The 15,711-nt window shown below is 39.0% G+C and overlaps 1 protein-coding gene across 2 annotated transcripts in view; it reads left to right on the top strand.

Annotated features, from left to right (window-relative positions):
* Positions 1–15,711, top strand: part of COL24A1 (collagen type XXIV alpha 1 chain) — a 416,052-nt gene that overhangs the window by 302,823 nt on the left and 97,518 nt on the right. For both annotated transcript variants that reach the window (XM_053693893.1, XM_053693894.1), the window contains exons 35-37: positions 614–667; positions 7,475–7,528; positions 12,709–12,816. In XM_053693893.1, the coding sequence (XP_053549868.1) occupies positions 614–667; positions 7,475–7,528; positions 12,709–12,816 (216 nt within the window). The remainder of the gene's footprint in view (positions 1–613; positions 668–7,474; positions 7,529–12,708; positions 12,817–15,711) is intronic.

The following is a 15,711-nucleotide window of genomic DNA, read 5'->3' as shown; positions in this document are numbered from 1 at the left end:
GATGGGCGTTATAAATGGATCATCTACAAAACATTTATGCAAAGGAAAATCGAGTGTATAATATCCCTTTAAGATTTTAGTTAAATTTGTAGTGCACCACCAGTGAGCCAATCAGAAGTGGCATATGCGTGTAGCTGACATTAACCAGCTGTTTCATGCTTGAGAACAACAGTGTAAAATCTCTGCAGCCAAAAAAGGACAAAATAGGAAGACGCTGTGTGGGTATTACTAATTTACTATTTGCCAACAGTTATTTCTCTGAGACGCCCTTGTACACATTTTGTCTTGAACTAAAGATGAATAAGTGATCATTGTATTTACATTGCTGAATTGCTTGAGCTGATACAGTATCACATAATGATAATATTACTGACTGGGATATCTGTATTTTACTTTTATATTACACATCCTATCCACATGTTCACACGTTTTACTTTCCTACTTATGAAAGAAATAATCATGTTTCCATCTAATTAACTTCGTTTAGGTCATTTCTGTTTTAAATATAATATACTAAATCCCTGGAGGCAATCTCTGTGATCTAAAATAATTAACTAGAGTAAGTTTGTTTCCATCAGCATCATTTGATAAAACTGATTTATCTCGGTTGCAGGGGGAACTTGGACCCGCTGGCAGCACTGGAGAACCGGGTGAATCAGGTTTGAGGGTGAGCTAATAGTATGACTATCTAATGGTTAAAATATGACATTTCTTTCAGCTCTGTATGATAGGTATTTCTGTACTGCTTTAAATTCTTGCCAACATATTTTCAAGTGACTTCAAAGGTACAAATCTGAAATTTTAAGTATTTGTGAACTACTTACCCCAAGACCAAATTAATTAAATGATGAATGTATTTTATATCTGATTCTTCTAAATATTATGAACCATTAATTATGCTGACGTTGCTTAGAGTAGGTTCTTTTAAAAAAAAAAAACTTAGCCTTTGCTTTTTATGAAGATGAAGTTAAATGGATGTTGAGTTTAAGAGATAATAAACTGCTCAATAGACATGCACAGACAAAAAAAATGTTGGAATAAAAATAATGTTCTTTAATTTTGTTTAATATTCATTAAAGGAATAGTAAACCCAATTTCTTTCCTAAGATATGGTGAGTACACGGCTTGAGTAATTACTGTTGGGAATATCACTCCTGGCCAGCAGGAGAAGGCAAAGAGCACCACAGTTAAACTGCTAAGTATCACTCCCTTACCCACAACCCCCAGTCATTCTCTTTGCCTTCGGTGCATGGAGGAGATGAAGTTTAGGTGTGTGAAGAAAAATTTTGATTTCATCTACAAGCAAGTTTTGGGGTATAGCCATTCCTTGCAGTCAGGTAGTTGTGGCTTTAAAGCAGTTAGGAACTTGTAAAGAGGTACTTACTGAGTTTTCCTAACAATTGCTTCCCTAGTTTAGAAAGCCAGATTTGGCTACTCTGTTCTTTCTTTATCAAAGGTCTCTGTAAAGAACTGTGTCTTCTCATACCTTGTAACTGTCTACATGCCGGACAGCAGAGCAGGTAAGTGCTTTTTCTTCCAGTTGGGGAGACCATGCACTTAAAGGGACATGAAACCCAAATTTTTTCTTTCAGAATTTAGAAAGAGCGTGCAATTTTAAACAACTTCCTAATTTACTTCTATTATCTAATATACTTAATTCTCTTTATATCCTTTGCAGAAAAAACATATCTAGATAGGCTCGGTAGCTGCTGATTGATGGCTGCATATAGATGTCTCGTGTGATTGGCTCACCCATGTGCATTGCTATTTCTTCAGCAAAGGATATCTAAAGAATGAAGCAAAATAGATAATAGAAGTAAATTGGAATGTTGTTTGAAATTTTATTCTCTACCTGAATCATGACAGAAAAATTGTGGGTTTAATGTCCCTTTAACAAATTACACTGCTTTTTTATTGGGACATAGATAATCCTGTTGTATGGGTTACACTGGGGCATCATGTAGCATGTGTGAGACTAACATTTCAACTCTTTTAAAAAGAAAGGGTAAAATGTTTTTATTAGGCTTTATTTTCTGACACATTGTTACTTGATAAAACAATACAAGTTTAAACTGAAAGTAAGGCTGAATTTTCTATTTCAGAAGATTATTCATTTCCCCTTTGCTTTAATATAAAACGATGCAACATTTTAAATTGTCTGGTTTGAAAAAACGGTTATTTCTGGTACTCAGTGTACCAGGAAGCAATTTAAGTGCCTCTCTATGTCGCAGCAGTAATTTGAGCTTGGCAGTTGCGGTCTATAACATTTCTGAGGAAAAAGTTGTTTTTCTCAATTTCTGAGTGATCCGGTCTTAATTGGTAGCGATAAGGCACCTCAGTACTTGAGGTGTGGGGTTGCCTGAGGGGTATTTTAGAAGTCTATTTGATGTTTATTAAATGTTTTTTCTTAACTTTTCTCACACAATTTTAGCTGGGGATCAATCCTAATTTGGGATAACATTTAAAATGTATTTTTTCCTTGGCTTATTTTAATTGAATATTAAAATTTTTGAAACTTATCTGTACAAGTTTATTTACTGTTTCACAACATGTCTGATATGGAGCAAGAGTCTGCTCTCATTAATTCATGCTTATTATGTTTAGATGCACAAATTGCAGCCCCTATGCAATTTTGTTCTTTGTGTGTCAAGAAAAACTTGTAAAATAAAGGTAACATTTTTTAGCCTATTGTCTCTCAGGATGATGCTGTTAAAATAATACCTCAGCTTTCTCCTGCTACATCCCAAGTCTCAATGGTGTCACATGCAGTGCCCTGTGGTTCCTCTATAATTCCTAGTGGAGTTTATTTAAAAGCAGAAATTGCTGCCCATGTATCTTCAGCGGTATCTGCAGCATTAGCTGTAATTCCCAGATTACAGAGAAAATGCAAGAGGTAATCTAGAAATTCAGAAAGTAAGGTGCCTGTCCTCAGTTCTGCTTCCCAAGTTGCCCTTTCTCATAAGTCTGATGAGGAAGATACATTGGGACTATCTGAGGGTGAAATTTTAGATTCGGACAGTATAATTCCTTCTTCTGAGACTGAGGTGGTATTCTTCAGATTTAAGCTTGAACACCTTTGTGTATTGTTAAAGGAGTTTTAGCTACTTTAGATGACTCCGATACCCTTGTCGTTGTGACTCCGAAGAAATCTAGAAAACTTAATAGTTTCTTTGATGAACCTTCCATTTCAGAGGTTTTTCCTGTACGGGACCGTGCTAGGAAGATTATCTCACAGGAATTGGAGAAACCAGGGGTGTCTTTTTTTCCCCCATCTCCCATTTTTAAGAAAATGTTTCCTGTCGAGGACTCCATTAAAGTCCCATAACCTGTACCCAAAGTTGAAGGGGCCATTTCCACTCTTGCTAAGGGAACCACTATTCCTATTGAGGATAGCTGCTCTTTTAAGGATCCGATGGACAAGAAGCTGGAGGCTTATTTGAAAAAGATTTATGTTCATCAAGGTCTTCAATAGCAACCTGTGGTGTGTATTGCCACCGTGACTAGTGCGGCATCTTATTGGTTTAACGCCTTGTCTGATTCTCTTCAAGTAGAGATTTCCTTGGATGAAATTCAAGATAGGATTAAAGCTCTTAAGTTGGCCAATTCCTTTATTGCAGATGCCATTTTACAGGTTGTTAGACTAGGAGCTAAAACTTCTAGTTTCGCTGTCCTAGCCCGCAGGGCGTTATGGTTGAAATCCTGGTCTGCAGACGTTTCCTCTAAAGTCAAGCTTCTAGCAATTCCTTACAAGGGCAACACCTTGTTTGGACCCGGTTAGGCAGAAATTATCTCTGATATTATGGGTGGAAAAGGGTATTTTCTACCTCAAGATAAGAAGAATAGGCCTAAAGGACATCAGAGTAATTTTTGTTCCTTTCATAACTTCAGAGGAAAGCCTTCTTCGTTCCCATGGATGGAATGTGAATCTGGAAAAAAGCTCCCTTTTCCCTGCTACAAGAGTAGTGTTCTTAGGGACCATAATAGATTCTCTATTGATGAAGATTTTCTGACAGAGGTCAGGAAAAACAAAATAATTTCCTCTTGCCTTTCTCTTCAGGCTTCTGCTAATCGTTCAGTGGCTCAATGTATGGAGGTTATCGGTCTGATGGTGGCTTCCATGGACATCATTCCTTTTGCTCAAATCCATTTGAGAGCGCTCCAGTTGTGCATGCTCAAACAATGGAATGGCGTCCATGCGGATCTATCTCAGAGAATAGAGTTAGATCAGTCGTCAAGGGATTCTTTCCCGTGGTGGATTTTACAGGAACATCTGTCTCAGGGCACATGCTTTCAGAGACCTTTCTGGGTGATCGTGACCACGGACCCCAGCCTGCTGGGCTGGGGAGCAGTCTGGAACTCGTTAAAAGCTCAGGGCCTTTGGACTTGGGAGGAGTCTGCTCTTCCCATCAACATCTTGGAGTTGAGGGCGATTTAAATGCTCTATTGGCTTGGTTTCAGTTGTCCTCAGCCCAGTTTATCAGGTTCCAGTCAGACAACATAACCTCTGTGGCTTATATCAATCACCAGGGAGGAACTTGGCATTCCTTAGCCATGAAGGAGGTTACTCGGATTCTTCAGTGGGCTGAGACCCACAATTGCTGTCTATCTGCCATCTACATTCCAGGAGTAGACAACTGGGAAGCGGATTTTCTGAGCAGTCAGACTTTTCATTTCAGGGAGTTGGAACTCCATCCGGAGGTGTTTTCCAGCTTAGTTCTCAAATGGGGAGTGCCAGAGTTAGATCTGATGGCGTCCCGTCAGAACGCCAAGCTTCCAAGGTACGGTTCAAGGTCAAGAGATCCGCAGGCTGTTCTGATAGATGCCCTGGCGGTTCCTTGGGTTTGCAGGTTGGCATACCTGTTTCCTCCGTTTGCTCTCCTTCCACGAGTCATTGCTCATATCAAACAGGAGAAGGCATCTGTGATTCTAATAGCTCCTGTGAGGCCTCGCAGGATCTGGTTTGCAGACCTAGTGGAGATGTAATCTCTCCCACCTTGGAGACTACCTCTGAGGAAGGTCCTCCTGATTCAGGGTCCCTTCCTTCATCCAAATCTCATTTCGCTGAAGCTGACTGCTTGGAGATTGAATGCTTAATTCTGTCTACGCATAGTTTTTCTGAGTCGGTCATTGAGACCATGATTCAGGCTTGCAAGCCTGTTACTAGAAAGATTTACAATAAGATATGGCGTAAATATCTTTATTGATATGAATCCAAGGGCTACTCTTGGAGTAGAATTAGAATTTTATCTTTTCTTCAGGAAGGGTCAGATTTCTGCTTGATCAGTTTTACTACATAAACGCTTGGCAGATGTGCAATCTTTTTGTCAGGCCTTGGTCGTCAAAATCAGGCCTGTCTTTAAGTCTGTTGCTCCTCCTTGGAGCCTTAACCTTGTTATTAAAGTTTTACAGCTTGCTCCGTTTGAGCCGTTGCATTCCATAGACATTAAGTTGTTATCTTGGAAGGTTTTGTTTCTTGTTGGTATCTCTCGGAACTCTCAGCTCTGCAGTGTGATTCCACTTATCTTATTTTTCATGCCGATAAGGCAGTTCTTTGTACTAAGTTAGGTTTCCTTCCTAAGGTTGTTTCTAATAGAAATATTAATCAGGAAATTATTGTTCCATCTCTGTGTCTTAATCCTTCTTCTTCCAAAGAACGTTTTGGATGTTGTACGTGCTCTTAAATTCTACTTACAGGTGACTAAGGATTTTCGCCAGTCCTCTGCCCTCTTGTCTGTTTCTCTGGGAAACATAAAGGTCAGAAAGCTACTGCTAATACTCTTTCTTTTTGGTTACAAAGTATAATTTGTTTGGCTTATGAGACTGCTGGACAGCAGCCTCCTGAGAGAATTATGGCTCATTCCACAAGAGCTGTTTCCTCTTCTTGGGCTTTCAAAAATGAAGCTTCTGTGGAACAAATTTGCAAGGCTGCAACTTGGTCTTCTCTACATACGTTTTTCAAAATTTTACAAATTTGATACTTTTGCCTCTGCTGAGGCTTCTTTTGGGAGAAAGGTTCTTCAAGTGGTGGTTCCTTCTGTTTAGGACTGCCTGTCTTGTCCCTCTCTATTTATCCGTGTCCTCTAGCTTGGGTATTGGTTCCCAACAGTAATTACTCAAGACATGGACTCACCATATCTTAGGAAAGAAAAAAAAAATATGCTTACCTGATAAATTTCTTTCTTTCCAGATATGGTGAGTCCACGGCCACACCCTTTATTTTAAGACAGTTGTTCTTTTGACTATAACCTCAGGCACCTCTACACCTTGTGTTACTCCTTTTTCTCCATTTCCCATCAGTCGAATGACTGGGGGTTGTGGGTAAGGGATTTACTCAAGCCGTGTTATTTCCATATCCGGAAATAAATAAATGTATCAGGTAAGCATAATTTTTTTTTTCATGATTCAGATAGAACATGCGATTTTAAATAACTTTCCTATTTTCTTCTGTTATCAAATTTGCTCAGTTCTCTTGTAACTGCCTTACCAGATGTATTCAGCTAGCTCCAACTAGTGCATTTTTGCTCCTGCAAAAGATCCCAAGACATTGAAGCAAATGTTATAATAACACTAAATTGGAGAGTTGATTAAAATTGTATTCTCTATCTGAATCACAAAAGAAAATATTTGGGTTTCATGTCCCTTTAAGGGAGTCATTCAGGCTTTGTTCATCAATTAAGATCCATTAGTTCACTATTTTCTATAGGGTACAACTTCAGGGTAGCAGAAGAGCAGCTGGACAGCAGCTTTAACTTATATAACAGAGCCAATCCAGAGCTGAGGGCACTGCATGCAAGCACTAATTTAGTAGACAGGGGAAAACTTTGAAAGCAGTGATGACATTTTCCAGAAGAGAAATGCAGCAGTTTTTCTCAAAGGAACTATTCTCTCGTACCTGTAACTCTTATTTTCAATATGTACTATCATGGGAACTTGTATGTCCCTTTAATGGCTAGTGGGGTTTTGTTTTTTTCTCTATTTCCTATAGCTGTACCTTTAAAGAACTTGAGGGTGGTCGCAAGTCACTGGCATAAGGATAATCTTAGGCTCTCCGCTATCAAACACTGTTGCTCTCAGTCTACACATTACATCATTCTGGCAGAATCTTGCCATTGTAACCACAGTACTGCACACAAACCAGTAGAGCTTACTGTTCTCATCTTACAAAGCGATGAAAACCTTAACACAACAAATGTAAATAAAGTACAGAGCACCAAGCCAGTTATCACTTTCCTTTGGTTTGGACTAAGGCACTTTTTGAAATAATAACAAAATGTTTCTATGGTAACATCATGAATGACCAAAAACATTTTCTTTACCAAAAATGAGTTTAGTAACTGTAATGTCATTTGTGTAGTAGTTTAAACTAGTTTAGCAGATGGGAATATTTGCTAAATATTATCCTAGGCATATAGATGTAAAGCCGCAATGTTAGAAGCAAAGCTTAGCAAGTAATTCCATCTTTTTAACCTATCAGGGTGATCCGGGGCCACCAGGCGAAGAAGGTGTACAAGGAAAAGATGGAGCCAAGGTAATTCCGAATATGTGCATTACACAGCTGCAGAGTTGTGTTAAAGGGGACACCTCTCACACGTTGTCTCTTCAGAGATAGAGAGTGCAGATGCCCACATAGAGGCCTTTTTGTTATATTTCAGACTGAAAAGACCAGGCACACACAAAGGCATTGCACTCACATGTAAAGTCTACGGCAGAGATGAGACATGTAATAGACATACAGGAAATAAACTAGGAGTTTAAATCTCAATATATGTACAGTATCCCACAAATGTGAGTACACCCCTCACATTTTTTGTAAATATTTTATTATATCTTTTCATGTGACATCACTAAAGAAATGACACTTTGCTACAATATTAAGTAGTGAGTGTATAGCCTGTATAACAGTGTAAATTTGCTGTCCCCTCAAAATAACTCAACACACAGCCATTAATGTCTAAACCACTGGCAACAAAAGTGAGTACACCCCTAAGTGGAATTGTCCAAATTGGGCCCAAAGTGTCAACATTTTATGTGGCCACCATTATTTTCCAGCACTGCCTTAACCCTCTTGGGCATGGAGTTCACCAGAGCTTCACATGTTGCCACTGGTGTCCTCTTCCACTCCTCCATGACGACATCACGGAGCTGGTGGATGTTAGAGACCTTGCACTCCCCCATCTTCCGTTTGAGGATGCTCCACAGATGCTCAAGAGGGTTTAGGTCTAGAGGCATGCTTAGCCAGTCCATCACCTTTACCCTCAGCTTCTTTAGCAAGGCAGTGGTCGTCTTGGAGGTGTGTTTAGGGACGTTATCATGTTGGAATACTGCCCTGCAGCCTAGTCTCTGAAGGGAGGGGATCATTCTCTCCTTCAGTATGTCACAGTACATGTTGGCATAAATGGTTCCCTCAATAAACTGTAGCTCCCCAGTGCCGGCAGCACTCATGAAGGCCTAGACTATGACACTCCCACCACCATGCTTGATTGTAGGCAAGACACACTTGTCTTTGTACTCCTCACCTGGTTGCCGCCTCACACGCTTGACACCATCTGAACCAAATAAGTTTATTTGGTCTCATCGGACCACAGGACATGGTTCCAGTAATCCATGTCCTTAGTCTGCTTGTCTTCAGCAAACTGTTTGCAGGCTTTCTTGTGCATCATCTTTAGAAGAGGCTTCTTTCTGGGACGACAGGCATGCAGACCATTTTGATGCAGTGTGCGGCGTATGGTCTGAGCACTGACAGGCTGACACCACACCCCTTCAACCTCTGCAGCAATGCTGGCAGCACTCATACTTCTATTTCCCAAAGACAAACTCTGGATATGAGGCTGAGCACGTGCACTCAACTTCTTTGGTCGACCATGGCGAGGCCTGTTCTGAGTGGAACCTGTCCTGTAAAACCGCTGTATGGTCTTGCCCACCGTGCTGCAGCTCAGTTTCAGGGTCTTGGCAATCTTCTTATAGACTAGGCCATCTTTATGTAGAGCAACAATTCTTTTTTTGAGATCCTCAGAGGGATCGTTGCTATGAGGTGCCATGTTGAACTTCCAGTGACCTGTATGAGAGAGTGTGAGAATGCTCCCTATTCACACCTGAGACCTTGTAACACTAATGAGTCACATGACACCGGGGAGGGAAAATGGCTTATTGGGCCCAATTTGGACATTTCCACTTAGGGGTATACTCACTTTTGTTACCAACGGTTTAGACATTAATGGCTGTGTGTTGAGTTATTTTGAGGGGACAGAAAAATTACACTGTTATACAGGCTGTACACTCACTACTTTACATTGTAGCAAAGTGTAATTTATTCAGTGTTGTCACATGAAAAGATATAATAAACTATTTACAAAAATGTGAGGGGTGTACTCACTTTTGTGGGATACTATATATATACACCTACCTATATGTCTAAGGGTCTATTTATGTCTCTATTGATTAATCTATGCAACTATCAACTGACCTAGCTACCTTCTGTCTGTCTGTCTATCTATCTGTCTGTCTGTCTATCTATCTGTCTGTCTATATATCTATTTATTTACTGTCTATCTATCTAACTGTAGAACTATAGATATATTGCGACCACATTAACTTCTCCTATTAGACTTCAATGGAGAGCGCAACTTAAAAAAACAAACTATTACATATGTATATATACATACACATATTTAGACATGTATATGTATGTTTATACATATTATAGCCCTTTCCATGTCATATACCATATAACTTTTAACCCATATAACTTTTTTATTAATATCTATGGCCTAGATTTGGAGTTTGGCGTTAGCCATGAAAACCAGCGTTAGAGGCTCCTAACGCTGGTTTTAGGCTACCTCCGGTATTTGGAGTCACTCAAAATAGGGTCTAACGCTCACTTTTCAGCCGTGACTTTTCCATACCGCAGATCCCCTTACGTCAATTGCGTATCCTATCTTTTCAATGGGATCTTTCTAACTCCGGTACTTAGAGTCGTGTTTGAAGTGAGCGTTAGAACTCTAACGACAAAACTCCAGCCGCAGGAAAAAAGTCAGTAGTTAAGAGCTTTCTGGGCTAACGCCGGTTTATAAAGCTCTTAACTACTGTACTCTAAAGTACACTAACACCCATAAACTACCTATGTACCCCTAAACCGAGGTCCCCCCACATCGCCGCAACTCGATTAAATTTTTTTAACCCCTAATCTGCCGACCGCCACCTACGTTATACTTATGTACCCCTAATCTGCTGCCCCTAACACCGCCGACCCCTGTATTATATTTATTAACCCCTAACCTGCCCCCCACAACGTTGCAGCCAGCTACCTACAATAATTAACCCCTAATCTGCCGACCGCAAAGCGCCGCCACCTACGTTATACTTATGTACCCCTAATCTGCTGCCCCTAACACCGCCGACTCCTATATTATATTTATTAACCCCTAATCTGCCCCCCTCAACGTCACCTCCACCTGCCTACACTTATTAACCCCTAAACTGCCGAGCGGAGCGCACCACTACTATAATAAAGTTATTAACCCCTAATCCGCCTCACTAACCCTATAATAAATAGCATTAACCCCTAATCTGCCCTCCCTAACATCGCCGACACCTAACTTCAATTATTAACCCCTAATCTGCCGACTGGAGCTCACCGCTATTCTAATAAATGTATTAACCCCTAAAGCTAAGTCTAACCCTAACACTAACACCCCCCTAAGTTAAATATAATTTTAATCTAACGAAATAAATTAACTCTTATTAAATAAATTATTCCTATTTAAAGATAAATACTTACCTGTAAAATAAATCCTAATATAGCTACAATATAAATTATAATTATATTATAGCTATTTTATGATTAATATTTATTTTACATGTAACTTTGTATTTATTTTAACCAGGTACAATAGCTATTAAATAGTTAAGAACTATTTAATAGCTAAAATAGTTAAAATAATTACAAATTTACCTGTAAAAGAAATCCTAACCTAAGTTACAATTAAACCTAACACTACACTATCAATAAATTAATTAAATAAACTACCTACAATTACCTACAATTAACCTAACACTACACTATCAATAAATTAATTAAATACAATTCCTACAAATAAATACAATTAAATAAACTTGCTAAGGTACAAAAAATAAAAAAGAACTAAGTTACAAAAAATAAAAAAATATTTACAAACATAAGAAAAATATTACAACAATTTTAAAATAATTACACCTACTCTAAGCCCCCTAATAAAATAACAAAGCCCCCCAAAATAAAAAAATGCCCTACCCTATTCTAAATAACTAAAGTTCAAAGCTCTTTTACCTTACCAGCCCTGAACAGGGCCCTTTGCGGGGCATGCCCCAAGAAGTTCAGCTCTTTTGCCTGTAAAAAAAAAAATACAATACCCAAGCCCCCCAACATTACAACCCACCACCCACATACCCCTAATCTAACCCAAACCCCCCTTAAATAAACCTAACACTAAGCCCCTGAAGATCTTCCTACCTTGTCTTCACCTCACCGGGTTCAACGATCTGTCCAGAAGAGCTCCTCCGATGTCCTGATCCAAGCCCAAGCGGGGGGCTGAAGAGGTCCATGATCCGGCTGAAGTCTTCATCCAAGCGGGGCAGAAGAGGTCTTCCATCCGATTGAAGTCTTCATCCAAGCGGGATCTTCTATGGTCATCCATCCGGAGCGGAGCGGCAGGATCCTGAAGACCTCCGACGCGGAACATCCATCCTGGCCGACGACTGAACGACGAATGACGGTTCCTTTAAATGACGTCATCCAAGATGGCGTCCCTCGAATTCCGATTGGCTGATAGGATTCTATCAGCCAATCGGAATTAAGGTAGGAATATTCTGATTGGCTGATGGAATCAGCCAATCAGAATCAAGTTCAATCCGATTGGCTGATCCAATCAGCCAATCAGCCAATCAGATTGAGCTCGCATTCTATTGGCTCAATCTGCAGGGGTCAGCGATAGCGGGGGCGGCAGATTAGGGGTTAATAAGTGTAAGGTTAGGGGTGTTTAGACTCGGGGTACATGTTAGGGTGTTAGGTGCAGACGTAGGAAGTGTTTCCGCATAGCAAACAATGGGGCTGCGTTAGGAGCTGAACGCGGCTTTTTTGCAGGTGTTAGGTTTTTTTTCAGCTCAAACAGCTCCATTGTTTCCTATGGGGGAATCGTGCACGAGCACGTTTTTGAGGCGGCCAAAACGGCCAAAACGGCCAGATGAGAACTAGTAAGTCTATTTTCTGGCAAAGTTTATTTAGATGAAAATTGGGCTACAGTTGGCTGTAAAGATTGTTAATTAACTAATATAAATAAGTAATAGTAATTTTTGGGTTGACTGTCCCTTTAAGTTGTTTATATTGAATGCAAGCATTAATATAAGGGTGGAGGGCAAGAGGGGGCAAATCACTCTACCCCCAAGCACATAAGCACTTGCTTGAGCCACTCATTTGATGGCAAGGGGCCAACATTTTTTAAATGATGTAAGGATCATATGCAACATGCAACTTTTTTCTGATTTACATGTTGCCACAGATATTATTTTACTTGGGGCGTTTTATTTTTTGCCCCCTTCCCTCAAAAAATGTCTATAGGTATCCATGAATTTACTACACTTTATATAGCACAATAAATGCTTTATAAAACTTTTATTATTAAATGTCATTTATATTATATATAGATATTTACTTCAGTCTGACTTGTTTCCAAGGGAGAACCTGGAGATCGTGGCCCTCAAGGTGAGACGGGCGAAAAAGGAGAGGAAGGAATCCCAGGAATTCAGGGTCCCATTGGAGAGAATGGCAGAATTGGCTTAGCGGTAAGTATGGGGCATTTCAGAATTTCAAATAAGCAGTAGACTTTTTTTATGATGATACATATGAAATTTCTTCCATTTGCTATCTCCCTGTATCATGTGACAGCCATCAGCAAATCACAGACTCATATACAATATGAACTCTTGCACATGCCCAGTAGGATCTGGTGCCTTAGAAAATGTGCACATAAAAACAATGTGCAAAAGTTGATAATCTAAGTTCATTGGAAAGTTGTTTAAAATTGTAATTTTTTAGTTGTTTAAATCTGAGAAGAAAAATGTAGACTTCAGTGTCCCTTTAATTTGTGCTTCTGCTGTGTAAATGAACATAACTGTAAGTCAGGGGCGAAACTACAGGTGATGCAGAGGTCGCAGGTGCGACTGGGCCCCTGAGGGTGGGGGCCCAGCTTAAAAAAAAAAAAAGTTGTTTTTTTTTATAATTTTTTTTTTTTATAAAAAACGTTAACCTACCACTGATATATACCACATACCTCCATTATAACATAATAACTCAGAGGGCTAAAACACATAGAGGCAGTACTTCCGGGTAAAAGAATCCCGGAAGAGGAGCAATTTTGGCGCCATTATTTTGGCGGTTTTGGGCCCAAATAGCCTATTTAAGATAAGACCATACAGAGCCATATCAGTCTTGAGAAAGATCCAGCAGGATCGAAACGCGTAGATTGTGAACTGATATTGAAGGCTCAGGTCCCCAATTGGTGAGTTCTATACCTATTAAGCCACATTTGGATGGGCATATTGCACTATGTTTGTCTATTTTCTTCTATTTAGGACATAGAAGAATCTGTGAATATCGACATTTGAACTAAAGGAATATTAGGATTCAAACATCATTTACAAGAACATTGACATCAACACATATCGGATATAAACTGTCACACAAAGAACATCAGATTGAACTAAGACTTTTTTCACCATTATATATATATATTTTTTTTCACGATATATATTTTTTCATGATTTTGTCACTATTTGCAAGGACATCCACATTAAAGCCTTTAAAGGTGTACACCGGCTTTTAAACTTTTTTCATTTAAACTTTTTTCATTTTTTCATTTTTTACACATTTTTTACTTTTTTAAGGTTTACCACGTTATCACTTATATTGGGAATTCACATATGTTGTTTTATCTTATGTGTTTTTTATCTCATGGCTGAAAAGTCTCTCAAGTTTTGAACCACATACCGTGAACCATAGAATTTTAATTATTTGCAAAGTGATCTTGTATTCAAATTGCAAAGTGATATTGTATTCAAATTGTCAGATAGAGATATATGTTCAGATAGGGTTAATACTCTATAGTACAACCATACTGTATGTTCAGATAGGGCTAATACCCTATACTACTTATATATCATGGTAAAATTATATATACCATTTGCATACCGATTTTATATTTTATGATATTGTTTTTAACTTTGTGTAATAAATACGTATTTTAAAAACCATCTATAAACATTTGGTTTGGTTTAAATACTTTTGACCCTACTCAGCTAAGATTCCTATTAGGTACCCCAAGCGCTCCTATAGCCCTCTATATTTCTTTTGATATTCTAAAGGTCTGGTCAAGAGATCTTGCACTCAGGAGCTGGAGTAGTAGTATTTTTGGCGCTGGAGAAACTTACATTATGTATTGTGAGAGAGCTGCTCTCTTCTGTTTCCCTTTAATATGAAGCTGATTTACATGTATTTGTATTGTTTATGAACTTGCAGCCTACATCGTATAGGACGAGTACTTGTACAGAGAGTATCCCACAATCCACAGAGGAACCAATGATTAAAGGGGCAGTATACTGTAAAATTGCTTTTTCCTTAATGTACATGAAACCCACACATTTTCTTTTGTCATTCAGATAGAGCAAATCATTATTTTTTAAAAAGTTTCCAATTTACTTCTATTATCAAATTTGTTTTGTTCCCCCAATATTCTTTAAGGAAGAAATACCTAGGTAGACCTCTGGAGCAATACATGGCAGGGAATTGTGCTGGCATCTAATTCTCTTACAAATGGATAACATTCTTGCAAAACTGCTGCCCCAGAAATGCATACATCCCTGCTTTTCAATAAAAGATACCAAGTTAACAAAGTAAAATTGATCATTGAAGTAAATTATAAAAAAAATTTAAATCACGGGCGCGATCAAATATACGGCGTAGGTTTCGGCGCAAGCGTGGGAACCCGTGCCGCCCGTAATTTCACCTTGCACATCGGGATATTAAATATATGGCACCGGCATTTCCTAAATGGCGTAAGTCTGATAAACTAGCGATGTCCAGAAATAAGCGTAAATACACATTTCTGGAGTCGCCAGTGACTTACGCCACTTTCGAAAGTGCCGGTGCCTTAGAAAAGTAAAGAAAATAACAAATCTCCCGTAAAAGTCTAACCTGCCTCCCAAAAATAAGCCTGACACGTAAAACTCCTATTTATACTTAGTTGAATTTTATTTTTTAAGTAGTGTTAGTTTTATGTACATTTAATAGTAATGTTAGTATTTTGTAAATTAGGTAATTTTAGTTAATTTAGGGGGTGTTAGGTTAGGGGGGGTTAGGTTAGGGGAGGTTAGGTTAGGGGTTAGGTTTATTGCGTTGTGGGCTATGGCGGTTTAGGGGTTAATAGACTTTATTAGTTATTGTGGTGGGGGATTGCGGTTGACAGGTAGATAGACATTGTGCATGCGTTAGGTGTTAGTTGATTTTTGCAGGCATTTTCGGGAGTTACGGTGCTTTTTTAGTCAGTGCAAGGGTTGCTGAACCTGCAATTTGTGGCGAGATGAGAATGGAGTAGATTTTCTGAATTCTGCGCGCGTAAGTCCTTACGATGTATATTGGATACCAAATCGCGCGTCTGTTCAATGTCAGTCTATGGTTAAAAA

The sequence above is a fragment of the Bombina bombina genome, chromosome 10 (assembly GCF_027579735.1).
Source record: "Bombina bombina isolate aBomBom1 chromosome 10, aBomBom1.pri, whole genome shotgun sequence".
Classification (NCBI taxonomy): domain Eukaryota; kingdom Metazoa; phylum Chordata; class Amphibia; order Anura; family Bombinatoridae; genus Bombina; species Bombina bombina.
The sequence above is the reverse complement of the archived record's forward strand: the minus strand, read 5'-3'. Positions and strand labels throughout refer to the sequence as shown.